At 47.0% G+C, this 27,210-nt stretch overlaps 2 protein-coding genes across 2 annotated transcripts; one reads left to right on the top strand and one right to left on the bottom strand.

The window, feature by feature from the left end:
* Positions 1–266: 266 nt before the first annotated feature.
* On the bottom strand, positions 267–17,651 carry LOC147103588 (beta-crystallin B1-like). The gene is made up of 6 exons (XM_085962131.1): positions 17,558–17,651; positions 7,279–7,421; positions 4,767–4,885; positions 3,548–3,680; positions 1,832–1,974; positions 267–626 (listed from the first exon to the last, which is right to left on the bottom strand). The coding sequence occupies exons 2-6, from the start codon at positions 7,393–7,395 to the stop codon at positions 455–457; spliced, it is 684 nt and encodes a 227-aa protein (XP_085818257.1). The 5' UTR covers positions 7,396–7,421; positions 17,558–17,651; the 3' UTR covers positions 267–454.
* Positions 12,193–26,858, top strand: cryba4 (crystallin, beta A4). The gene is made up of 6 exons (XM_085962132.1): positions 12,193–12,390; positions 16,354–16,420; positions 19,036–19,154; positions 21,420–21,561; positions 24,593–24,735; positions 26,616–26,858. The coding sequence occupies exons 2-6, from the start codon at positions 16,385–16,387 to the stop codon at positions 26,761–26,763; spliced, it is 588 nt and encodes a 195-aa protein (XP_085818258.1). The 5' UTR covers positions 12,193–12,390; positions 16,354–16,384; the 3' UTR covers positions 26,764–26,858.
* The last annotated feature ends 352 nt before the right edge of the window (positions 26,859–27,210 follow it).

A 27,210-nucleotide genomic window follows, 5' to 3' on the forward strand; every position in this document is an offset into this window, starting at 1 on the left:
CTGAAGTTTGCACTCCTGGTTGCTATCCAGGGGCCTTGCTGTAAAGTGACGGGCCTGGACTCACTTTACACGCAGTCAGACACCCTGTCAACACTCACTGTCTGGGCCTCATCTATGGAGAATGGCCACTTGAGCGAGGGACTGAAGGGCTGCCTGCAACCATGGAACCCAATCCCAACCGGAGCCCACCTCGTCAAGAGAGCAGAGGAGAAAAACTAAAGGGAAAAAAAACTCTTTATGAACCAGACAGAGACGTTAACTTTCATCCAATTTCTTTATTGGCATCATAAAGTATCGTTTGGATTCTGAAAAATCTGCTTTACATTGTAAAGTGCCGAAAGATAGCTGACCAGAGTAAGTTAAAAATAGTAATTGGAACCTTCAACTTAAATGATTCCATCAAATAAACGAGCTGCATCAGCTTCTCCATCAGCTAGCGGAGTCGAGAGTTTCCTCACTTAGTAGCGAACTGGAAGCATCCTTTCTGATGCCACTGCATGTCCCTGAGACGACGGATGGATTGTATCTGGGGCTGCTGGGCGGACCATTCATTCCAGTGTTTGTAATCTCCCATCTCAAACAGGTACTGGTATCCTCTGTAGCCAGGGTACTGGTAACCAACCCACCTGCAATGGGGGGGGGAGAAAAAAATCATTCACCGTTCCAGTATCAGTTACTCCGCTGTAACCCTGCTCCCCCGGTACATCAAATGTTCCGCTGAAGTGAGTCAGGGGTTTACAGTGCATCATGCTCCCTCCCCTAGAACCTCAGCTACTAAAAGCACTACCCAGTCTGCAGCTGTGTCGCCCTGGCCCGGAGGGTCTTGGGCGTGATTTCCAGTCTCTGCCAATTGAACCATTTTCAGACGGCTTCAGCATTCCCCGGGTTAAGAAGAGGGGGGGGGAACCAGTCAGAGTTCCTGCTTCCAATCGCTATCTGACCACTCGTGCTAAAAACAGTACATTGGCGGCAATCAGGTGAGGGCAAGGTCATGCTCGGGTGTGAAGCCCCCTCCCAGAGTCATGTGGCCCACCAACACTCATTCTTCAGGCTCCTTCATGAAGAATGTCCAATTGGTGGGCCACCAGCATTCGTGGAACTGTAACCCAACCCTTTCGGGAGAGGAGTCAAAACTGGGCGAGGGAAGACAATCACCAACCAAAGCAGGCTCTAATTTGTACATAGGTTCCAGGGTAAGGCAATCGCTTTGATTGCTTGTTTTAAATTGAGTGACTTAAATTCTTCAAGGCATCTCTTCTCTTTTCAGATCCCACCTCCCCTCGCCAGAGCTTCTCTTCATCGTCCTCTAAGGATAAGGGGTAAGCCATTTAGGACAGAGATGAGGAGGAGTTTCTTCACCCAGAGAGTGGTGAACCTGTGGAATTCTCTACCACAGAAGGCAGTAGAGGCCAATTCATTAAATATATTCAAGAAGGAGTTAGATATATTTCTTAAGGCTAAAGGGATCAAGGGATATGGGGAGAAAGCAGGAACAGGGTACTGAATTTGGATGATCAGCCATGATCTCATTGAATGGCGAACAGGCTCGAGGGGCCGAATGGCCTACTCCTGCTCCTATCTTCTATGTTTCTATGTTTCTATGTCCTGAAGCTCAGGTTCGGGATGGCAGACAAACAGAGCCATGACTCTTCTTCAATCTGCTAATAATGCTTGTCCACGGAACAGCCATTGGACAGCTGCCTCAAGGTACGTTACACAAGAGGTGCAGCATTCTTATATGAACTTGCTCAAGGACGAGCGACCGTTTCTCCCTATGGTGTTTGCGCTCATTAAATGAATTGCCTGCGCCATTTGTGCGGGAGTTACTCACGTGCCACTGGGGACCCTCACGCTGCCCACACGGTCGCAGAATCCATAAGCCCACAGGCTGGGTACGTCATCCTCGGTGATCTCCATTTTGTTGCCTTGGAATTCAGCAATTTCGAACAGGCTGATTTTGTGCTCTTGGTTATCCTGTGAAGCAATATAAACAAAAACTATTAGAGAAGTAAAGAAAAAAACTCATTTTCCTTTTTCGCTATCTTAATTCATTACATGGGGGGGCGGCGGGGGGGGAGGGGTTGTAAATCAAATATTAGTTTAACAAAAAATCTCATCTGTGAGGTTTTTTTTAAATTGAGCAATCTAGATGAACGGTCATGGCCCAAAGTGCAGGACACCAGCAATGGTGAAAAGAGTAGAAGGGAAGATGAGATAGCGATTATCAATATTCCCTCTAATTTATTTTTTGGGTGCGCGGCCCCTTTAACGGGCTGCGAGGCCCAGTCAAATTTCCGGGCATGTGCGGGTTTTCCATTTAAAAGCCGGTGAGCCGGCTGCACAGGACCTCCAGACCGCGGCTTAGCAGGAACATTGGTGATTATGTGATACAGGTTAGAGTTTTAAAAGCCTGTAGATTGTGGGACAAAGAGGAAACTGTGGGAAGTAAGGAGTTCCAAAGTCTTGATGTCCTAGGGAAGGAATAGTTACAGTATTAAACAACAACAACAACTTGTATTTATATAGCGCCTTTAACATAGTAAAACATCCCAAGGCGCTGCACAGGAGTATTTTAAGGCAAAAAATTTGACACCGAGCCACATAAGGAGAAATTAGGGCAGGTGACCAAAAGCTTGGCCAAAGAGGTACGTTTTAAGGAGCGTCTTAAAGGAGGAAAGAGAGGTAGCGAGGCGAAGAGGTTTAGGGAGGGAATTCCAGAGCTTAGGGCCTAGGCAACAGAAGACACGGCCACCAAAGGTTGAGCGATTATAATCATGGATGCTCAAGAGGGCAGAATTAGAGGAGCACAGATACCTCGGAGAGTTGTGGGACTGGAGGAGATTACAGAGATAGGGAGGAACGAGGCCATGAAGGGATTTGAAAACAAGGATGAGAACTTCGAAATCGAGGCGCTGCTTAACCGGGAGCCAATGTAGGTCAGTGAGCACAGGGGAGATGGGTGAACGGGACTTGGTGCGAGTTAGGACACGGGCAGCCGAGTTTTGGATGACCTCAAGTTTACGTAGGATAGAATCTGGGAGGCCAGCCAGGAGTGCGTTGGAATAGTCAAGTCTAGAGGTAGCAGAGGCATGGATGAGGGTTTCAGCAGCGGATGAGGTACAACAAGTGCAGTGCAACGAGTCTTGATTTGAAAAGCAGTGAGGACGCAGGAGTGAGGAAGAGTTTGTCGGAGGGAATATTCGAAACTTAGGAGAAGCAAAAGACAAAAACAACGACCATTAATATGGAGGGAGACAAGAAAGGTTAGGACTGAGAAAGAGACTGGAGTTTAGCGGTGGGCGATGGGTCTGATCGTATGACGAGCTTTTTTCTTGTAGCCTGCCGAGGAGCGTGAGAGATTCTTTGGAACATCCTGCCCAAATGTTGGTGCAGAATTCAAGTCTTGAACTAACAGGGACATTATGGCGAGTTAAGAGTTGTTGACAGAAAAGAGGGGATTACCATGAAAATATCTTTTACGTATGATTGACTAATTAGTTTCGGCATAAAGTAAATCACTTTTTACACCCAAGTCTGTGTAACCTACCATGCAGACTGGACGGAAGGACATGAAGCGGTCACTCCTGTAGCTGTTGGACCAGGAATCCCAGCGGGGGTACTCGCCCTTCTCCAGGATGAACATCTCTCCGCGAAAATTGGCTTGCTCAAAGGCAACCCAGCTAGAAGGCAAAATAGGATCAAATGCGGCTCGAAAAAGAGAAGGGCAACATTTATAAAACAGGGAACAATTTATTGGTTAATGATATTCCCTGAAGTTTTCCCCAGCTGTCTGGAATCAAAGTGCGAGACCATACTAGTAGAGACAATGCGTTCCCTGTCTTCCATTGGTGAGGATACAGGAAACTTTCGTTTAACCAGAGGTTAAATGTCCAGAAAGCTCTATCCACCGGCAAAATTCAGGAGTCGGTTCAGATAAGTTTTTTTACTTCTCGTTGCTTTTTTTCTCCAGTCGTGGCTCTGCAAGGTCTAGCTGAAGCTGTTGCTTAGCTACAGAGATGCTTGCAAGCTACTCCGACTGTTTTGAAGCTGTTGCTAAGCAACAGGGTTTGTTGCTTCACACGGAGCTCAGAAGCTCCGTATGTTTTAACATTAACGCTGGTTTCTCCGGCAGTTTTGATGGAACGGCAACAGCTCAGTCCCGTCAGTGCCGGATACCAGAAAGTTTCCTGTACATAGCTTCATAGAATCATACAGCACATAAGGAGGCCTTTCGGCCCATCGAGTCTACGCCGGCTCTTTCGAAGAGCAATCCAGCTAGTCCCACTAGCCCCGCTCTTTCCCCATATCCCTGCATGTTCCACTTGCACTTGCTCCGGTCTCAATAGGAGTCACTGATCTGCAGTCATGAGAGAACAGGTGTGTGATGCCCCCGAGCCTCTATGAATTACACTTTCACAAGATGCTAAGAAGTTTGTGAGGGGACGTACCTGGCTTCTACCTGACAGCTCTGCTATACAATGATTAAGTAGATGACTGAGTCCATGTCTTTTCACTCTGAGGAGCTGCAAGTTGAGGCTCCAAAGTGCGATTCCATTGCACTCCGCCCTTCCGCTGAGCTGCGCTTTAATAAGTTGCACTTAGCTGGCCTGGCAACAATCCAATAACACTCCTCACACATGTACCTGTTGGGCTTGGGAGTTGGACGAACCACATCTCAAGGCCACGACCGCATGGCCATGAGTGGGTGTCCCATCTCCTTTGGTCACTGGCCCAGCAGTGCTTTAGTTCTTTTGAGGGTAACTTACGGTCCACAGTCCACACGGACACTGCCCACTCGGTCGAAGTTGCGATCGCACAGGTTCACGCACTCGGTGGAAAACTCCATGAATCGGCCCTGGAAGTTCTCCTGTTCGTAGATGAAGATCTGCAGCAAAGGAGGAAGGCCATCAGGCAACAAGCAATGGATTAGTCCATGTTTCAGAGGCTGACCTTGGTCTTCCCATCAGTGTTATTTTAACACTGATGTTACAAGGCTTCAATCTTTTCAAATGCCCTGAGGAGGAAGAAACTACTGGCAGTGCGCAAAGCTATTTTTTCTGCTTTTTTACGACACTGCAATCTGTAAAATGAGAGTAGATGATTTATTTTAAGAAGTATGTTAGAGGCTCGTGCGGCACATTCAACACTGACCTTTGGCCTTGGGGTTGTGGGTTCAAATCCAATCCAGATTGATCAGATGAAAGGTCATCATCTGTTCCGAAATTTGGGCCAGTCTCAATCCAGTGGGCAAGGACCTTCCGCGCACACCTGCCCCTAATTCAGCACTAACGTGGTAATCTCACTCAGAGTGATGTGGTAGAAAGTGCTCGCCTGAGGTCGTTTATAATGGAGCAGAGTTAAGTGAGCTTTACTCCGCACCGGACTGTGCTACACCCGAGCTGGGGATGCTTGATGCTGTCACTGGGTATCTCAAATGAGAAAACCTCCCATTTTGCAGTGATGAGCGCAAAATTCAGCCAAAAAAAATTCACTCACCTGGAATTTCTGCGGGGGGGGGGGAGAGGGTGTGGTTCTTTGGTGCAAGATCAGTGGAGCCCCCTGGGAAACCGCGTAAATGGCTAAAGGCAGCCGTTTACACCGTTTCTCCCGGATTTCCACCGAATTTACTGCAGGAGATCGGGAGAACCTCACGGAAATTCAGGGCCACTCTACCAGGTTCATAAATACTAACAAAACATGATACATAATATTTCATGTCACATTATTTTGTTTGCAAGATTTCCACCGACTTGCACACTCAAGAAATCTCTGGAGGACTACAATGTTGTAAAGCAAAAAACATCTTACCCAAAAACAGGCTACACTACCAACCTTCACAGGACAATGAAGCTGGAGGATGTACAGGGTACTGTTGTTATTTGCTTCTCTGCATACCTATATAGCTAGCGATGTGTTTAAATAGTTGCTTGAAAATAAAGCTCACTACTTGCTATACTAAAGAGCACTCAAAGATATCTGGCTGCATATTGACTGTTGATAATATTTAGCTCGCATAAGGACCTTTCACTAAGATTCTTGTGTTACCATTCTTTGCTGTGTTGGATCAGCTCTTCAAAGTGAAGGACAGTGTCCTAGATGACTGCAATTGTGATTTCAATTAATTGAGTTCCTTCCCCTTCCCCCAGGCATAGAATCATAGAAGCATATTGGACCTGGTTCCAAAGTAACTGCAAGGGTGATGGTCACAGCTGAGATACTTCAAATATGCTCATCACCAAATGTGACAAAGTCATTGTTTGAGATTTCCAACACGAGCTTTTTAAAAAATAGTTGCAGAATCTCCAACTGCAAACCTACAATGTTGTGATGAGGAAGGTATTCTTGTGGGTAAGACCAGAAAATCCAGCACAACGGGTCAGGAACCAAGGCCAACAACTAAGATAATTCCAAGTATAAGGGATTTAAGAGGATAGGTTAAGGAAATTGAGCTTGCCCTTTGGAAAAGAGAAAAACTTGAGGTGATCTAATTGAAGTTTTCAAGATTATGAAAGAAATTCACTAAGTTGATGGAATTTTTTTAAATTTATTCATGGAATTTGGGCATTGCTGGCAAGGCTGGCATTTATTGCCCATTCCTAATTGCCCTTGAGAAAGTGGTGGTGAGCCTCCTTCTTGAACCACAGAAGGCAGTTAAGAGTCAACCACATTGCTGTGGGTCTGGAGTCACATATAGGCCAGATCGGGTAAGGGCGGCAGATTTCCTTCACCTAAAGGACATTAGTGAACCAGATGGGTTTTTTTACAACAATCTGGTAGTTTCATGGTCACCATTACTGATACTAGCTTTTTCATTCCAGATTTATTTAATTAACTGAATTTAAATTCCCCAGTTGCCGTGGTAGGATTGTGAACTCACATCTCTGGATCATTAAGTCCAGGCCTCTGGATTACTAGTCTAGTAGGATAACCACTATGCTACCTAAATTGATCAGTGTGGTAAAGGGTTCAAATACCAAGAGACAACGGTTATAATTACAAAGTAAGAAGAGAACACATAAATAACTTTTTTTTAGCCAAAGGGTAATATACATGTGGAACAAATTAATAGGGAAGTCTATTGAAATGCGTTCAATGGATAATTATATCTGTGAATAGAGATATATTCAAGGATATGGTGACAAGGAATTAAATTGGATTAAAGAGGGATGAGCTTTGTTGGGTCCAATGGGATTTTCCAGTTCCTCAAACCTTTTGTTTTTAGCCATGATGGGGAGCTAGCCCATCAAACATGGCCGCGAGCACAGAGTTACAACTCACCTTGAAGTTGCCTAATCCAGGTTCTCTGGTCTTAGGGCTCTTGGCACCTGGAGCAGGGACTGGACCAGCAGCAGGGGTGCCCTTCTCCTGAGTGGTGCTCTTCGTAGTCTGAGACATTCTGTATCGTCAAGTATGATGTCTAGCTGAGGACAAGAGACAGAAAAGAAGCACGTTTGAAGTCCCACCACAGCACAAGACACAGACTGAATAAGTAAATACCCTCATGTCTCAAACAGGTGACTGATCAGACACATCAATTTGCAAAACAAATGACTTCAAATTGAATTGAGATTAGCAAATTTTGGAAATTCCATTTCCAATCAGCAAACTATTTGTCCAATTTATGATCGGAGAAACAGATCCTTGAATTCCATTCTGTATTTCTCAGCAATATTCTATTCCAACTATTTGTAACAAATTCTCTCTTTTTCTGTTCTATATGTTCTCACCATCTCTCATCCCTGTTTCTTCCAGTTAGCATTTCACAACTTGCTCCCTCACGATGCGTAACCTCCAATAATGTATTAAAACTGAACTACTCTTTGTATCTCTGGTAAACTTTTGCTCCTATAGTCTAAAGGTTTTTAAAACCCCAAATTAATGTTATCTAACCACTATCTAATTCATCCTACTTTCCCTCCCACTCTTTTAAACCTTGTTGCTGTGCTGCACTGAGGGTTTTACCCTTCAGCTAGGTTCCTCAATTTAAAAATACTGTTTGATCTAAATGTTTCTAATATTTGGTCTATATTTCTCCTTGTTGATCTTGTACTTCAGGCCTCCCTCAGTTGTGATGCTCCTGCTTTTCCTCAGATGTTCTCTCCGTTTCTCTTGCTCTCTTCTTGCTGGTTCTCTCTCTCTCTTACCTGTGGATCTGATGCTCGCTGGTGGGAACGTGATGCCTGACTGACACTGGAGGCTGAATTTATACTCTGGCAAGTACAGGCCACAAACTAAAGCAGACAATAGATCTGACAGCTCATCAGAGTCTGCTATCCAAACTTAGCGGTCATCACATATTGCAGCAAAGTATTTTCCCAGGCAATGAGGCGGAATCATCTCAATTCACCATCAGCTGACCCAAGCACGTTGCTTTGTTCTAAAGTGAGTTACATGTTGCCTGACACCACACAAGAAAAAATGAAAACGACTGACAAGTGAATTTCAGTAATCAGACAACAATACCGATGATTGGAAATAACACACATCGACATACATTGATCACTAAACTATACTGTGTCAGCTGTGGCTCAGTGGGTAGCAGGCCTCGCCCTCTGAGTCAGAAGGCTGTGGATTCAGGTTCCCACTCCAGAGACTTGAGCACAAAATCTAGGCTGGCACATCCAGTGCAGTGCTGAGGGAGTGCTGCACTGTCGGAGGTGCCGTCTTTCGGCTGAGATGTTAAACCGAAGCCCCGTCTGCTCTCTCAGGTGGACGTAAACGATCCCACGGCACTATGATGGAGCTGTACAAAACGCTGGTGAGGCCACAGCTGGAGTACTGTGTGCAGTTCTGGTCGCCTCACTATAGGAAGGATGTGATTGCTTTGGAGAGGGTGCAGAGAAGATTCACCAGGATGTTACCTGGGATGGAGCGCCTCAGCTATGAAGAAAGACTAAACAGGCTGGGGTTGTTTTCCTTGGAGCAAAGAAGGCTGAGGGGGGACCTGATTGAGGTGTACAAAATGATGAGGGGCATAGATAGGGTAGACAAAGAGGAACTTTTCCCCTTAGTAGGGGGGTCAATAACAAGGGGGCATAGATTCAGGGTAAGGGGCAGGAGATTTAGAGGGGATTTGAGGAGGAACTTTTTCACCCAGAGGGTGGTTGGAATGTGGAACTCACTGCCTGAAAGGGTGGTAGAGGCAGGAACCCTCACAACATTCAAGAAGCATTTGGATGAGCACTTGAAATGCCATTGCATACAAGGCTATGGACCAAATGCTGGAAAATGGGATTAGACTGGACAGGGATGGATGGGCGGCGCAGACACGATGGGCCGAAGGGCCTCTTTCTGTGCTGTAAAACTCTATGGCCTAGAAATTCAGTGCCCTTAGCACCGATTTTGCGGCGCTAGAGGGCCTAGCGCTGCAATTGGCGCCGGTTCCTAAATTGCCTGGGGCCCTTCCGCGGCGGTAGACTGGTAGCGCTGCGCCGGCACCGATGACGTCATCGGTGTGCGCAGCGTCCCGGTTGCCGTGGTAACCCGGCCCCAAGCCGAAATTCAGTTGCGGCCGCCTCGCCAGTGGCAGCCGCAACTAAGACTCCGGCAAACGAGTGTTGCCGGAGTCTGCGCCGGCGCTTTAAGGAGGCGCGGCGGCCGGCCGCTTTCCCGCCGGCCGCCTGCCCGCAGCTCCCTCCCCGGACTTCTCCCCCCCCTCCCCCCGGAACAGATGCAAGCCCGGCACTTGTCCGAGGTGCCGGGCTCATTTTTGCAGAGATTTGCGCGGGCCGCGGCCAGGTGCAGGCAGCTCCTCCTTAACGGAAGGAGGAGGCCTGCACTTCCCGAGCCTGCCGCACCGCAGCGGGCGCCGCAGCGCCGGAATAGCGCCGCAATGCGGCGCGTTACGCCAGTTTTCAGGCGCTAAAACCCTTCAGTAGCGCCGGCAGCCGTTTGGGCGCGGCGCTACTGAATTTTTGGCGCGCGCAAAGGGACTTAGCGCCGGCGCTAACTTCTGGCGCTAAAGCCCTGGCGCAGCGCAAACTCAATTTCTAGGCCTATGACTCTATGACTCTATGACTATTTTGAAGAAGAGCAGGGGAGTTATCCCCAGTGTCCTGGGGCCAATATTTATCCCTCAACCAACATCACTAAAACAGATTATCTGCTCATTATCACATTGCTGTCGGTGGGAGCTTGCTGTGTGCAAATTGGCGGCCACATTTCCCACATTACAACACTTCAAAAGTACTTAATTGGCTGTAAAGTGCTTTAGGCCATCCTGAGGTCGTGAAAGGCGCTATAGAAATGCAAGTCTTTCTTTTTTACACCAAGGTTTTTTTTTAATTGAGAAACTCATTGAAGGGCGAAGACCTCTTGTATGAGTCAGCGTCACAGTGGAAGGAAGAGGAGGCGACACCAAGCTTGGATTTAAAACCTATTAGACTGTAGGAGGAAGGGAAAGCTGAGGAAGGAAAGGAATTTAACAGCTTAGAAGTCCGGGGGGAAGAATGAATTTGAGTAGGAGATGACGCAAGTCTTAATATCAACACACTGAGATTGCAAGGAGAGGAAACAGCATTAAGGACAGAATATTTAAAGTTGGGATGAACAAGAGCGGTTTAGGGGAGCAATGACCACTGTCATCATACTTTTAGAATTGTGTACAATTAATATTTAATCATTTATTTAAAATAAAATGTTTGTTTTCAAATTTGCTTTTCAGTCAGCGTAGTGAAGGAAGCATGGTACAAATGAAAGGGAAGGATTGACGAGCTGATGATTATGTCAAAGCATCGTGAGACAGGCACAACATTAGGTGTATTTAGCATTGTGCTACTCAATATATATGTCATATACTACATAGTCGTACCTCTTAGGTTCCTCCCCTCCACCTTCACATTCTAGTTTGCTGATTTGATACTTTGTAGTTTGTAGTATGTTGATAGTCTTTGAGTGGGAATGCTTGTAATAAATCTATAGGCACTATTTTCAGCTCATTACAGCCTGCCTGCCATAGGCCATGCTCATGAACACACTCAAGTGCCTTATTGCTGGTTGTGAAGGAACATAGTAATCAGGATAATCCTGAAGGACGATAATACTGAATGGAAGTTATTCTCCAAGGTGGAGGTGTAGGGCACCTGGGAGGAAAGTGCTACCTGACGTCTGACAAAGAAGCCCATCCTATATAGTATTTTCCATAAGGGTTTGTTGTTTTGTGATTGGTAAGGATGGGATCAAGTTGGTAGCACTCTCGCCTCTGAGTCAGAAGGTCATGGGTTCAAGTCCCACTCCAGAGACTTAAGCGCAAAAATCTAGGCTGACACTCCCAGTGCAGTGCCGAGGGAGTGCTGCACTGTCAGAGGTGCCGTCTTTCGGATGAGACGTTAAACCGAGGCCCCGTCTGCTCTCTCAGGTGGACGTAAACGATCCCATGGCACTATTTCAAAGAAGAGCAGGGGAGTTATCCCCGGAGTCCTGGTCAATATTTATTCCTCATCCAACACCTAAAAACAGATGATCTGATCATTATCACATTGCTGTTGGTGAGATCTTGCTGTCCGCAAATTGTCTGCCGCGTTTCCTACATTCCAACAGTGACTACACTTCAAAAGTACTTCATTGGCTGTAAAGCACTTTGGGACATCCAGTGGTCGTGAAAGGCGCAATAGGCAAGTCTTTCTTTCTTTTAATGCTGATAGACGGTCAAATGGACATGTCCTTGAGGTCAATAAGTGTGCGACACTGAACCTCCTCCAAAGGCTCAATTGGCAAATTGCATTGCCCAGTACGATAGTGAGTCCCACACTGCAGGCGGGTCGCTACTTCTATGCCCGGCCTATGCTGAGATAGCTGATCTCAGCCTTGGGTGGTGGGAGAGACACTGGGGGTAAACTTTCAACCTGTCGCTCCGGGTGTAACGCCTGGTGTTGTGGATCAGCCGCCCGTTATAGAAACAGTCCGATTTCCGTTTGTATTGACTGCAATCAAAAAGAAAATTGGGCAGTTTCAATAACGGGCATCCGACCCATGATGCCAGTTTAAAGCCCAGGCGGCAAGTTGAAAATCTACCCCAATAATTTGGCCTCTATTATGTGTAGGGGGCGCCAACAGTTCCCGTCAATAGTTGTTCAAGGGCTGGACTCTGGTTATAGGCCTTGTGCAGTACATTCCCGGGTCAAAGGGTTAATGCAAAAGTTATTTTTACTGTGATGTGATGTGCTTGCAGTATCCTTCATGCCTTCCTCTGCTCGCTATAGATCGTGACATTGTCGTATATTGTTGTGGATACAATAAACACTGGGTGAATCCCCTCCCCTGCTGCTGAGCTAGGGGTTTAAAGAATTCCAGGTCTCAGCAATTGACTCTGCTTAAAGTGCAAGCTATAAAAACCGAGAGAGGAAACGCACTTCACCGCCAGAGCTGTAGGTTCCACTATAGTCTGCCAAGGTGAGTGCTGCTGTGTCTGAGAAAATATACTGTGGTACTAAGTCATGTAGTGTACAGAATACTGTGCATACACTGTGGGGGCACGATAACTGAATCAATACTGGATCTAAAGGGTTGAAGAGGAGAAGGCCAAAGGAAGGTTTAGTTAATTAAAAGTTGTGGCTCTTAAGGAGAGGATTTATGGGTAATGAACCGAATGTTAAGCTTGTATAGGACTTGTGTGGTTAGACCACACTTGGAGTACTGTGCACAGTTCTGGTCTCCATATTATAAAAAGGAGATAGAGGCACTAGGGAAGGTGATTTGCAAGGGAGCTACCAGAACTGAGAGTTTACAACTATCAGGAAAGACTGAACAGGCTGAGGCTCTTTTCTCTAGAAAAGAGAAGGTTGAGGGCTAAGCAAGTAGAGGTCTTTAAAATTATGATGGGGTTTGATAGAGTAGATGTAGAGAAGATGTTTCCACTTGTGGAGGGAGTCCAAAACTAGGGGTCAGCAATATAAGATAGTCACTAATAAATCCTATAAGGAATTCAGGAGAAACTTCTTTACTCAGACTGTGGAACTTGCCACCACAGGGAATAGTTGAGGCGAATAGCAGTGATGCATTTAAGGGGAAGCTCGATAAACAGATGAAGAAGAAAGGAATGGAAGGTTACGCTGATAGGGTGAGATGTAGAGGGGTGGGAGGAGGCTCGTGTGGAGCATAAACACCGGCATAGACCTGTTGGGCCGATTGGCCTGTTTCTGTGCTGTAGACTCAACATAATTCCATGTAAAATGTTTTAATTTGGTGAGAGGGTGGGGGTGGGGGAGGGGCGGATTCAGTAACATAAGCCTCGATTTTAACTTGGGGCTTGAGTGTGGCATGTGGGGAACCGGGGAGGGTAGCCCGTAGGATGGTGCAGCGTGAGGCCTGGAGAGATTGTTAACTCCTGGGCCTCCCTCCTATGTTGGAAAACCGACTCCCGTCCAAACACAACGAGAATCGGTACCTGGCCGGTGGGCGGGTGCGGGGTTTTGGATGGCAGGAGGCCGCTGCCGGAGGAATCTGAGGAAATGGCCTTGTCACTAAGATAACCGCTCAGGCATTGTGGTCGGGGGGGAGTGGGAGGGGAGCCTGGGGCAGGGGAGACTCAAACTTTCCTTGTTGGGGCCCAGAGGACCACTCCTGCTCCTACTGGCCTATGAGGACATTTTTTTTAAATCTGAAATACTTGCGTCCCTGGGCCTGTCCTGGGCCTGTCCTGGGCCTGTACTAGGCCTGTACTGGGCCTGTACTGGGCCTGTCCTGGGCCTGTATTGGGCCTGCTCCTGTTTGATGGTAGGTTTCACTGGCTGGTCCATCACTGTGCTCGACTGCCACGATCGTCGGTTAAAATCACGTCGGTGTCCCAGTTGCGTTATAGAGCCCCCGATTTTACATATTAATGAGGCCCCCCCCCCCACCTGTCTGTGGCGGGTGTTTTTCCAGAGATCAAAAACAGCGCGGTTAAAATGGTGGCGGGGGTGGGTGGGGGTGGATCATGTCGGGAACGCAGCATGAAGCGACTCGACTACCCTATTCCCATCTGGGCCGAGTTAAAACCGGGCCTACAGGACAGGAGGGGCGGCCTGGGTTTGGATTTTCAGGGGCCAGTCTGAACTGAACTTAATTCCTTCCTCTTGGACTCTGACTCAGGCCTGGAATCCTATAGGGACTGGATAAAGAATCTAAACTAGGCTGAGCTGAGCTGTGATAAAGAGTTGCAGCCAAAACATTAACCTGCCTTTCCCTCTTTCAGCTGTTGACTAACATGCTGTGCAGTGCCAGCATTTTCGGGTTTCATTTCTTTTTAGCCCAGCTCTACATGTTTGGGATTTGACTTCTTGTTTATCAGCAAATTCATTTTCCTCTCCTCTGTGGAATAGAGATTGTTTTGGGGGGGAAATAACATTTCTGGTTTGCTCCCCTCTACACTGATTCATGCTGAAGTCTGGTTCCAAAGGCCCCAGCTGCCCCTCTGTGACCTGTCCGAGCGACTATTCTTCCATTATGAGCCTCCATAGTGAGTGTCGGCAGGCTATTTAGGGCATCGCAGCCAAACTCAATCTTGTCCTCATCTAGCCTCCATTTTCTGAAAGGGATGTTGGCCTGAGCAAGAACACTGACGTTGGTGCGCCTATCCTGCCAATGGATTTGCAGGATCTTGCGGAGGCAGCGTTGGTGGTACCTCTCCAGTGCTTTGAGGTGCCTGCTGTACATGGTCCACGTCTCTGAGGCATACAGCAGGGTATGAAGTACTTTTGAAGTGTCGTCACTGTTGTAATGTAGGAAACGCTGCAGCCAATTTGTGCACAGCAAGCTCCCACAAACAGCAATGTGATAATGACCAGATAACCTGTTTTAGTGATGTTGATTAAGGGATAAATATTTGCTAGAACACCGTTGACAAGTGAGATTTATTTTGCCAACCCTCTCTCCTCCTTTGCTCTTCTTCAAAAGAGTGCCATGGGATTTTTTATGTCCACCTAAGACAGCAGACGGGGTCTCGGTTTAACGTATCATCCGAAACACGGCACCTCTGACAGTGCAGCACTCCCTCAGTACTGCCCTGGAGTGTCAGGATGGATTTTTGTGCTCAAGTCTCTGGAGTGGAACTAGAACCCACAACCTTCTGACTCAGAGGCGAGGGTGCTACCCACTGAGCCCCGTCTGACACAAAATATTGGGTGACCATGAAAGTTGCAGCACAGCAGTCATGGAAACATTCAGAAACATTTGCACCGTTGACAAGTGAGATTTCTTTTGCCAACCCTCTCTCCTCCTCCCCTGACTCTTGCTGAGCAATGGTTCCGCTGGGTATGCCAGTCCTCTGGCACCTCACCCAAGTGGGCATTCTTCATGTGTTAGTCTAGGCAGAGAGTATCAGCCAACAATGGTGAGCATCACAGCTGAACATTGAAGCTGTACTCGCCCAACATTCATGTGGGCAACTGCACTTTGGGGTGCGAGCCTGGTCTGTGCTAAGTTGGCTGTTTTCAGGCAGAGCTACAATTGGGGTCCTAGAATCAGACAAAGGAGGGGACAAGGAAATAGGAACATAAGAACATAAGAAATAGGAGCAGGAATAGGCCACTTGGCCCCTCAAGCCTGCTCCGCCATTCAATAAGATCATGGCTGATCTTGGGCTCAAAGCCACGTCCCCGCCCGCTTCCCATAACCCTTCACTCCCTTATCTTGCAAAAATCTGTCTATCTCCACCTTAAATGTATTTAATGACCCAGCCTCCACGGCTCTCTGGGGCAGAGAATTCCACAGATTTACGACCCTCTGAGAAGAAATTCCTCCTCATCTCAGTTCTAAAAGGGCGACCCTTTATTGTGAAACTATGCACCCGAGTTCTAGATTTCCCCACGAGGAGAAACAGCCAGGGTTGCTGCTTCTGATTGCTATCCCTTCTGGAAAGTCTACGTGTGAGCATCAAATGATGAGAGGTAGATGGTCCACTGTGATACCCCCACTGTGAGATTACCTGCCGCTCGCTGTCTAGTTTCACACATGAAGAATGGCCACTTCCACCAGAGGGGTGCCCATGCAACCACACCCTGTCCTCAAGATAAGGAACAAAAAAGCTGAGAAATAATGTATAAGAGACGGTTTTAACCCTTGTGAGGCGGGGAGAAGTTGTTGTGATCTGGAATGCGCTGCCTGAAAGGGCGGTGGAAGCAGATTCAATAGTAACTTTCAAAAGGGAATTGGATAAATACTTGTAAAGGAAACATTTGCAGGGCTGTGGGGAAAGAGCAGGGGAGTGGGATTAATTGGACAGCTTTTTCAAAGAGCCGGCACAGGCGCGGTGGGCCGAATGTCCGCCTTCTGTAATGTAAGACGCTATGAAAAATAGGCGGTGTCAACAATATAATTAGCAGCAAGCATTACACCATCAGCAACATGTTAACGCTTGGTTTTTTTTTGTCCTAGAGCTAATACCAAAATATAAACAAAATTCAGGATGTCTCACTGCACCAAACTCTCCAGCCACTGGAAGGTAAGGGGCCAAAAAAAGACTAATTCTGGGATTAAGCATGTTACTTTGACCCAGATGTGCTGTTTCGGCTTGGCAGCACTGAGGGTGGTGCCCGTCATAATATAAGCTCCCTTTACCTCCGCCTCAGGAAGGCGCCTGGGCCATCGGTTCCCATTGTGTGAGTCTCACACACCCAACGGTAATCCCAATATAAACTCACCGGGGGCGCAAAACCGGCCACCCAGTACAGGAAACTCTCTTTTAACCGGCACCTAAATAACCGGAAACCTCTGTTAACCGGCAAAATTCAGGAGTAGGTTCAGGTAAGTTTTACTTCATATTAGTGGCAGTTCCTGGATCTGTGGCTGTGTAACTGGGGTTCGTGCACTTGTTGCTAAGCAACAGGGACGCTTGGTCTGTAGCCGGAGTCCCTGCACATGTTGCTAAGCAACAGGGAAGCCTGGATTTGTTGCTGTGTACGGAGCTCTCGTACCTTTTAAACTATACCTCTCTGTAATCCGGACTTTTTGATAAACCGGCACCACGCCGGTCCCGTTGGTGACGGATAATAAAGAGTTTCCTGTATTCCTGGCAGCCAAGATTGGCAAATCTAGAGAGCTTCCATTAGGGTTATCGCCGGGAACTCGACTCCTCATTGGTGAATTGTGCACATGCACAAACGTTCAGATAAAAGAGTAAGAGGTGGACCATAGAACAACACACGGGCCCAAAGCAGCACCAACAGGCTACATCCACCCAGGCTCTTTCCTCAGATCTTCACATGATCAGTTGGACAGCTGGAGAAGCAGCAAGTGCCAATAGGTCACTTACCCAGAAGGAAGAGGGGCAATTTTAGGGTGGGAGAACCTGCTCGGCTCAGGCTCACCTCCAGTTGCACTGGGTATGGTAGTCCTCTGGCACCTCACCCATTCTTCGTGTGCTAGTCTAGGCAGTGAGTATCAGCCAACAATGCCAGGCATCACAGCCGAGCTTCGAAGCTGTCCTCGCCCAAGCTTCATGTGGGCAACTGCACTTTGGCGTGTGACCCATTCATCCCAGGGAGGTCCCAGGTTCCTGCTCTGGTGCAGAGTTGGCTGTTTTCAGGCAAAGCTACATTGACATTTCACACAGACGGCCAGGGTCAGGCCCAGCACCCACCTTGTCCACGTTCTGGCTTCAAAATCAACGCTAGCTGGATCTCAGCCGCCTCCATTCAAACCGTAGGGTTCCTGAGCCACCTCCTAAGTCACTACAGCTCAATGTTTAATAATGTGTGTGTGCTGCCATGTGACATAATTCCCACACTTAGCAAGACAGAAGAAGTCTTGGCACATGGTGGCGAGGTAGAAAGGTCAGTTAGCTTTAAGCCAAAGGGGCCCTAATCAAGTTAAAAACATGAGGTGATTGGCAAACTGCCAATTTTAACCATAAGGCAGCACAATGCCAAGTGAGTGAATCAAGAAAACATGTCTGCTCGTGTGTTGTCTGAAAGGGCAGATTCAGTTGTAAGCCAAATATAGACCCAGTAAACTATTGCTGTTTAAAGCTCCCTGCCCTGCATCAGCCTTGGCAGTAGAATCCTAAATAATGGCCACATAATGATATGTAATTGCAGTCAGCAGGCAGTCAGAGGTAAATAATACGTTGCAAAGCAATTGAATTGCTCGAAGTAACTAAATCTAATTATATGTCACAATCCTTCTCAGAGTATGTTTTCTGTATTGTTCATTGCACATATCCTGCAATAATAAAATCTTCAAAGACCATTTTAGAATTCTTTTGATGGCTTTCATTAATGTGTATGATATGATGGCCCTGTTGGGATTTCCACAATGTGAGCTTTTCTCAGGCCTGCAGTTACCATGGCGATTTTCTTAATGTAATTTTTTTTTAAATTTCAAGTCAGCCTACCTAATATGCAGATAACGGTGAAACAATTCTCCTTTGGAATACACATTTTTCAGTTTTTAAAGCTGCTTTTTACACTGTGCAAGGCCTGGGGGAATGGTCCCTGTCACACGGGACTCACACAACTGACTGCATTCTGAAGGTCAAAGGCCAGGAGGACATGCTAACGGGTCTTCCTGTTTGCAGTCCTTAATGACACCCATGCTAGCACAGGTCTAACACAGTATGAAAGTAGCGTTAAATGATTGCAACACACTTCATACTGGTAGTGAAATGTCCAGGGCATCTCTGTGGGCCCCCTTAGAAAATTAATCTCACCCCGTCAAAATTTCTAAATCCATCATTGGTGCAAAAAGCACTTCTGTTACTACTTTTTCCTGCAATACAAGTGATATAATATTGGTTTAAACCTGCACCTTAGGTTACGACAAGCCTGTACGTTGGCTCACTGCTAACATTAATAAAAATACTTTAAAAAAAACTCATTTCAAACCAGACTGCAGCAGATGTGATGTGTTGTGAAATAATGAGGCTACTTCCTGAAGTTGGTCTTACTACTTCCTTAAATTGGGTTTTGGCGACTTTGCACCCAAAGTACACCGCACATTTTGTGCCACTGTCCAGTCGAAACAGCTCTGCATCCACACAAATTGCAGAGTATAACTAGCTATAATGCAACTTACAATCTAACGTCGCCTTTCTTTCTTCCCTCTTCTGCTCTCCTGTAGATCATTGTTTGGGATGAGGAGTGCTTCCAGGGTCGTCGGCATGAGTTCACAACAGAATGTTACAATACCATGGAGTTCGGATTTGAAACCGTGCGCTCTATGAAGGTGGAAAGTGGAGCGTGAGTATCTAGCCGATTGGAAAGCAACACTGGGTCAATCCAAGAGAGTTTACATAACAGTAAGATGCCACAGAAAGGCATCTAAATTGGACACCCTGTCAATGCAATGCAAGTGTTCTACTACTAGGTGTCAGTAGCTCTCCTTGTAACTGCTCCATCATATATACCAAGTACAGGAAGCTTTTTTTTATCCGGCACGGACAGGACCGACGTGGTGCCGGTTCATCAAAAATTCCGGATAACCGAACGCTATAGTAAAAGATAGGGAGAGCTGACAGCTCCGTATAAAGCAACAAACCCTGTTTCTTAGCAACAAGTGTAGCACAATGGCCACAAGTTGCAAGTGTCTCTGTAGCTTAGCAACAGCTACAGCAACAAATGGAGGAAGGCAAGTACAATATGAAGTAAAACCTACTCCTGAATTTTGCCGGTTAACCGAGATTTCCGGTTATTTAGGTGCCGGTAAATCGAAAGTTTCCTGTATGCTGAAGAGACCTGTAGTTAGATCATTATTGGAACAACTTTTACTCTGCTTTAACTCTATAAATCCAACATTGGACTCTTGAGGCTTGGACATGAGAGTCCCTGGTTTCAGAACCCCAAGGCCGCTGAAATCCTCACTGGATCTTGGCTTTAACCTACATTGGTGACAGAGAACTTTCGCATTCAGTTGAACATGAGTTTTGCTGTGTTGAAACTTGCACCATTTATATCCCTTGTGTAACCTCACTGTAGGAGCGCCAACACCATGAAGACTGCAGTGGCTCAAGAAGAACCATCAGCTTCTCAGGGCAACTGAGTTGTGATCTTAGTCATGGCACCCCCATCCTGGAGAGCAACAAAAAATAAATTGCACAGCAATTCCGCTTGACCGCTGTGATTCACAACTTTATTTTCTGGGGGCTGGAGTTTTCCCCAATGGTTGGGGAAGATTCAGACAGGCCAAGAATCAGGAAACTGCTAGCCTAGACAGGTAGCCAGAAAAAAAATGGTCGCTGGCAGGAGACAGCGTCTGCATTGCTATTTCAGCACCGGAGTCTGGTCTGGAGGCGTCAAGGATAGCCACCTCTGGAGATGACTCTCAGTGATTCCTGAGGCAACATCGCCACCTCTTTAAACTTAACGGTGACGTTGATGAAATCAGAGCTGTTACCAGCTGCTGAGCTTGAGGGTAAATGGATCATCGGCCTGTTCAACCTGGCTGCAATCTCATTGTTCTGCCCCGGTTAAGTATATCAGTTCCCTATTTTACTGAAGAAAAGGTACGTAACGGTGGCCTGATGAGCGCTTCTGCAGAAAAAAAAATTGAGAATCCTAATAATTGAGGCCCATAGTGTAGACCACCAATATAGTTGAAAATAATAGGACAGTAAAGCAAGTAAATCAAATAGTTTGCGCCCGCCAAGTTTGGTGTTAAAAAGCCTCTAGAGTGTAGGAAGAAGGAAAAAGTGAAGTAGCTGAAGAGTTCCATCATCCTGAGGTCCCGGAATAATGATTTCTAGTAGTGGGGTGTGCAATAGGCTTGCTTACAACAGTGAAAAGAAAAACTATTTACATACAATTTATTACATTAAAGTGCAGTGATTGTCGTTATGTCGGCAAGTGTGGCAACCATTTTGCACACAGTTACATTCCACAAACAGCAATGAAAAGGACAACCAGTTAATCTGCTGTTGGTGGTGTTGGTTGAGGGAGAAATGTTGACCAGGACACCAGGAGAATTCCCTGCTCTCCTTCAAATTGTGCCGTGGGGCTTTTAATGTCCACCCGAGCCACTGGAACAGGCAGACAGGAATTCAACTTCCATGTCTCATCCAATGCAGCACTCCCTCAGCACTGCACTGGAGCGCCAGACTAGATGATCAGCTCAAGTCCTGGAGGAGCACTTGAACGTCACAACCTCTGGCAAGAGTGCGACTAATGGAGCCAAATAAGCGTGCAGAGATGAAAGGAGGACGGTGGAGGACAGAGTATTGGGATCTCAGAAGAAACCATGAAACGGAAAATTCTGGTTTTGATGCACAGTGCAGACGTGTCACCTAGAAAGTGGAGATCAATATCCCACATTCTGGACATCAGTCATACTGAACTGGTGAACTAAACCCACTGTGTCTCCCTCCATTCCCCACATTGGAGCACATCTCTGTGTCTGAGCCAAACACTGTCTCACCCAGGGTGATCAAAACTGAATTGAAAGGGTCTCTGAAATGCAGTGCATCAATGATTTATTTGGAATCTTTATTGACCTTGTGTTTTTCTCCGCAGCTGGGTGGGTTATGAGCACTCAGCCTACCAGGGGCAGCAGTTTGTCCTGGAGCGAGGGGAGTACCCGCGCTGGGAGAGCTGGAGTGGCAGCAATTCCTACCACGTAGAGCGGCTGGCCTCCTTCCGACCAATTGCCTGCGCTGTAAGTATTGCCACTAATGCCACATGTTAAAGCCAGATCGGCAACATCTTAAGCAGCTGTGGGCACAAGTACGCAATTCAGAATTCGGGAGCAACTTCTTTACCCACAGAGAGAATGGTGAGAATGTGGATCTCGCTACCACAGGGAGTGGTTGAGGCGAATAGCAGAGATGTCTTTAAGGGGAAGCTCGACAAACGCATGAGGGAAAAGGAACAGAAGGCTATGCTGATAGGGTGAGATGAATAGGGATGGGAAGTGGCTCATGTTAATCATAAACACAGGCATGGACCAGTTGGGCAGAATGGCCTGTTTCTGTGCTGTATAATCTATGTAATTCTATGAAATACAATGTAAGCACTGGGGAAATCATAGAGAAGAAAACATAAGTAGGAGTGAATAATACAATTGGGGAATCAGACGAGTTTATAAAGCAGAGGTTAATATTTGAACATAAAGGCTGGAGTGCCATATCTACCAGCTCTTTATCCATACTATTGTGGTCATTGCTGCTTTGAGCATGCCTTTCTTGTTCCTCCTAAGCTCCAATGACACTGTCCTACACCCTGTTCCTCCTCTCTGATTCTCACTGTTAAAATTAAGACTCAAGGCACAATCTCCTACTCTAACTCATTCTTCCCAACGCTTCTAAACGTTGGAACTCCTTACCCCCCTTAGTCTTCCTTTCCGCCATCAAAATATTTTGATCCAAACTTGATGTCATCTACCCACTACATCTTGATTTACCTCATCTCCTCTCTTACCCTTGGTTGATCGCATGATGTGTCTTGGTCATTCACTTACGTTCCTCAATAATAAAATTAAAACCTTGTACATTTCACTTAATTCACTTAGATGAAAATTCTTTTTCTCTTTCAATTCCTCCAACTACCAATGCCACATTGACATGTGCTGGAAAGAGTTGACCAGTGCGCATTAGCACTGAGGCATAAATAAACTCAGGGGGCGATTTTGCCAGCCCTGGGGAGGCAGGTATGGAGGCGGGACTGCCAGGAAACCTGCCTCCGTGCCATCTTCCTAGGATGTGGGTAGCCATCCCGTGCCAGATCCCGTCTCCATGGAGGCAGGAAGGGATTAAAGCTTATTAACTGCCTGTTAACTACAGGCAGATAATAGGATTATCCCCTTTTTGCCCTCACAAGTGCGGGCTTCCCGAAGGCTCCGAAACCCGCCAGCTCAGCGAGGCGAGTAGTGGGTCTGTGGGGGTCGGAGGGGTGCAAAAGTGTGGTGTGAAGGTAAGTGATGGGTGCAAGAGTGTAGAGGTGAGTATCTGAGGTAAGTGCAAAGTGTTTTTAAAAGTGTTTGTTTCTTCCTGCTGGCTTCAGTTGGCGGGTATGCGGAGACTCTCGGACCTCCGTGTTGCAGATGAGAGATGGCCATTGCATTCTCAGATGCAACAACCATCTAATTTCTGTAAAACAAAGAAGTTTGGTGAGGTCTTGAATGGAGCTCTACCCACACGGTACAACTAGAACTAGGGATGAAGTATGAAGTGGCTCGTCCTTATGGATTCTGCTTTGGTGGTGGGTCTGGAAATGTTGAGCAGAGCCAATTAAAACAAACTCTTGAAAATCTACCTTCTTTTAAATGAAATGAGGATATTCTTTTAACAGTGATTCTGTTTGGTCTCCAAGAACAGGAATGGCTCAATTCAAACCTACCAGATATCTGTCAGGTTCATTTGCTCTCTAATGGAAAATGTGTTGGCATAATCATACAGCAATGATCAATGGGCATTGATGGCTTTTATAGACGGGTGGTATGAGGGCAGCGCCAGAACGCACAATTCTAGGGCCTTGAACTCTTCGTGAGAACGCTGCAGTGTAAATACCCTTCTTGATTGAGATTCGCACTCAGGCTCTGGCTCCACCCTTATCCTACAACAACAACTTGCATTTATATAGCGCCTTTAACATAGTAAAACATCCCAAGGCGTTTCACAGGAGCGTAATCAAACAAAATTTGACACCGAGCCACATAACAAGATATTAGGACAGATGACCAAATGCTTGGTCAAAGAGGTAGGATTTAAGGAGTGTCTTAAAAGGGGAGAGGTAGAGAGGCGGAGAGGTTTAGGGAGGGAATTCCAGAGCTTAGGGCCTTGGCAGCTAAAGGCACGGCCGCCAATGTTGGAGCGATGAAAATCGGGGATGCTCAAGAGGCCAAAATTAGAGGAGCGCAGAGATCTCGAAGGTTTGTCAGGCTGGAGGAGGTTACAGAGATAGGGAGGGGTGAGGTCATTGAGGGATTTGAAAACACGAATGGGAATTTTAAGATCGAGGCAAGTGTGTCCGCCTCATCTACTCTTTGCCACGTATAACCCAGAGGTCCTGAACATTGATAGGCAATGCAAAGAGAAAATATGCTTGCCAGCAACACACCCAATGCATCAGTTATTACATTCACTGCTCACTACAGAACTTCACCACATCGGCCAGGTAGCTCGCAGGTTCAATCCCCAGTCTCTGGTGCGTTAGAGGTTGTCGGTTGGGGTGATGGAAGGAGTGTTCTACTGTAATTGCATTCTGTGTGCCTGGGGAGGAGAAACCTCAGCCAGGATTCCCACTTCTGGTCACGATCCAATGACAATCCGCTGCAAATTGCGCGTGTGCAAATGTTGGGCGAGGACAGGAGCAGGCTAACCTGTGATACCCCCCATGGTCAAATAGCCTGCTGACACTCTGGCCTAGTTTTTCCGATGATAACCCATTCATTTTTCATGGATTACTATCATCGTTGCAATTCAAAAATCTAGATCTCGGTGTCAAGGCTCATATATAAAGAATGGGCAATAATGAGGCAATGGAGGGTGGCCAGCCATGCAACTGTGCCTGGAATGAATTGTCAACTTGAACAGGGTTGGAGAAAAAAATTGGAGCAACTCCTTTTTAAACTCTGCTTGTACGCGGTACATCTTGAGATGTATGCAGGCGGGAAAAAAATGTTTCTGGAATGAATGTACATGACAGGAATGAGTTATCTGAATAGTTTATTTGATGTCTCCTTTCTGCAGAACCACCGTGAATGTAGGATGACCATGTTTGAGAGGGAGAACTTCCTGGGCAGGAAGGGAGAGCTGAGCGATGACTACCCATCTCTACAGGCCATGGGTTGGTGCAACAATGAAGTCGGATCCTTCCGTATCCATTCTGGCGCGTAAGTGCTCCTAACAATGACATATGGAAAGTAATTTGGCCCAACAAAGCATGTTCCTCTCGTATTCTAGATCTGACAGTCTAGCATCCAATTATAATTTTATCTTCCTAAGCTCTGCCTCTCTATTACCCTGTCTTCTCCTCAAGTTATGGTGTTCTGAACTCCACACCATAGAATCACATAATCATACAGCACAGAAGGAGGCCATTCGGCCCATCATACCTGTGCCGGCTCTTTGAAAGAGCTATCCAATTAGTCCCACTTCCCTGTTCTTTCCCCATAGCCCTGTAAATTTTTCCTTTTTAAATATACATCCAGTCAAGTGTATACCACAACACAATAATCTGTTGGGAGGGCATGCAAGTCTCCTCTCTGCTGAGTATAAGGGTTCGGTGTAAAGTGAGTGTGGCCACCCTCAGATTAGATGCTTGCAGGCACGGGCCCACAGCTCAAACTGCCCAGGATTTGGCAATAACCGGCAATCTCACTTAGGAAAGCCACAAGGATGGCTGGTGTGGAAATCAGAAATGTCGCACTGGGACATAGCAGGCGCACTCCAAAGGTTTGGGCCGTAGCTTGTTGGGGCGGTGTAGCAAGACCTTTAATCTGCTTGTGTTGTGTCTGAGCTGGGTGTGCCTGAAACAAGAGGATTGTTCCATTCCCCAGGACTACTCATCCCTTTACTTGGTAGGCCCAAAAAAATACAACTGACAAACTTAATATGACAGCAACAATTCAGACCCAGCCATGATTGATACCTGGCGATAATTTTCTACCCAAAATTATGAACATTAAATGGAATTTATTTTATTACTATGATGCAGATTAGAGCTCTGCTTGGTGTAGTGGGTGAGCACATCATCCTTGAATCGCTGAGTGCAGTCTGACTGTAAGGAAGGAATTTTAACTTAAGTTTGGGTCGGGTGGGAAGTTCAAGTGTTAAAAATCTGAATCCCGACCTGAACCCGCCTCCAGCCCGCCCACTTCCAGTTTTAACAGAGGCGGGACGGTCAGTCAATCCGCTGCCAGGAGGTGGGTCGTCTATTTAAATATTATAATGAGGCTGGAAGCCTCTGCTTTAACCAATATTTTGATTTTAACTTTAGCTGGTCGGGTTTTGCAGGCCTCGTGAAACCCACCAGCTAATGCAAGGCAAGGCCTGCTGCATCCAGGAGGCAAGTGTTTTTACACCTACCTCCTGAATCCAGGGCCTAACTCACTCCCCCCCGCCCCCACCAAGGGCTCCGATCCCCTGCAAGCCACCAATCGCGCACCCCCCACCCCCCAGATCCCCACCACAAGGTCTTCCCGCCCCCAGCCCTGCTCCTCCGGCCCTCCGTGTGCTCCTTCCGGCCTGCGATCTCTACACAGCACCCACCCCCCACCCTGTGCTCCTCCCAGCCTCCGATCCTCGCCATCCACACACCAGCCCCGCTCCCCCAGCCGCTCCCCAGCCCCCACATAATCCCTCCCTCCTTCCTCTGTGCGGCCCAGTGCCGCAGGCCTACCCGCCCGCAGCCAGCCAGCTTCTCAATCTGGCCGGCTGCGGGTGGGAAACAGAGTTTTCCCATGCAAATCCGGGCCTGCCGTTAAATTCGGCAGGGCCTGCGGGAAACCCGCTCTCACAGGTTTCCCGACCGCCTCGGAGCCCCCCCCAGCCCCCAACCCGCCTTCCTCCTTAAAATCCAGCCCTGAGAGTCTGATGTGGCCCACACGTATTATCCCACACAAAAAGTGCAAATATAGCAGGCATCAGGCAATGGTTCAGGTAGCGCTCCATCCATATAATTAACATTGAAGCAATTCTATCGGGACAACTAGATTCAGTTGTGAAACATACTTGGCCGCTGGTAACAATTTTGCTTCCCCTCCTCCTCCAGGTGGGTTTGCTACCAGTATCCCGGTTACCGTGGCTACCAGTTCATCATGGAATGTGACCGTCACTGCGGGGAATACAAGCACTGGAGAGAGTGGGGCTCCCACGCACAGACAGTCCAGGTCCAATCCATCCGCAGAATCCAGCAGTAAATGAATTCCAACGGCTGTTGCCCACGCACTCGTTTTAATCTTCAAAAACAATATGGAAATAGCAAATAAAATAAAATTTCCTTCTTTGTTAAAAATGACTAGCTCTGCTTAATCGGGGGTCTATTCGGGGAAAGAGGTAAAAGCAGACCTGGGACCAAATGGGACCATAATCTCTAGACAATAGTATGTTTATAATTGTAGCTCAAAATGGTTCAGCAATGCAGGGAAACTGCTGGTTGACTGAGTTCATCCCACTTACCGTTCAAGGGGGATTTTTAAAATTCACAACTCCAGCTGCAGATCTTCCTTGAAGTCAGGCAAAGGCTCATCTTTTTTTTAATTTGTTCTCGGGACGTGGGCGTCGCTGGCAAGGCCGGCATTTATTGCCCATCCCTCGGTGCCCTGAGAAGGTGGCGGTGGGCCGCCTTCCTGAACCCTAACAAGCAC

This window comes from Somniosus microcephalus, chromosome 19 (assembly GCF_052327205.1).
Source record: "Somniosus microcephalus isolate GS21.2 chromosome 19, FLI_Smic_1.0, whole genome shotgun sequence".
NCBI lineage: Eukaryota > Metazoa > Chordata > Chondrichthyes > Squaliformes > Somniosidae > Somniosus > Somniosus microcephalus.

Coding starts and splice junctions, on each gene's coding strand:
- LOC147103588 (XM_085962131.1), bottom strand. CDS start 7,395: ATGTCTCAGACTACGAAGAGCACCACTCAGGAGAAGGGCACCCCTGCT. Junction 4,886..7,278: donor CTGGATTAGGCAACTTCAAG/GTGAGTTGTAAC, acceptor CCTTTGCTGCAG/ATCTTCATCTACGAACAGGA. Junction 627..1,831: donor GTGAGGGTCCCCAGTGGCAC/GTGAGTAACTCC, acceptor CCCCCATTGCAG/GTGGGTTGGTTACCAGTACC.
- cryba4 (XM_085962132.1), top strand. CDS start 16,385: ATGTCTCACTGCACCAAACTCTCCAGCCACTGGAAG. Junction 19,155..21,419: donor ATGAAGGTGGAAAGTGGAGC/GTGAGTATCTAG, acceptor TTTTCTCCGCAG/CTGGGTGGGTTATGAGCACT. Junction 21,562..24,592: donor TCCGACCAATTGCCTGCGCT/GTAAGTATTGCC, acceptor TCCTTTCTGCAG/AACCACCGTGAATGTAGGAT.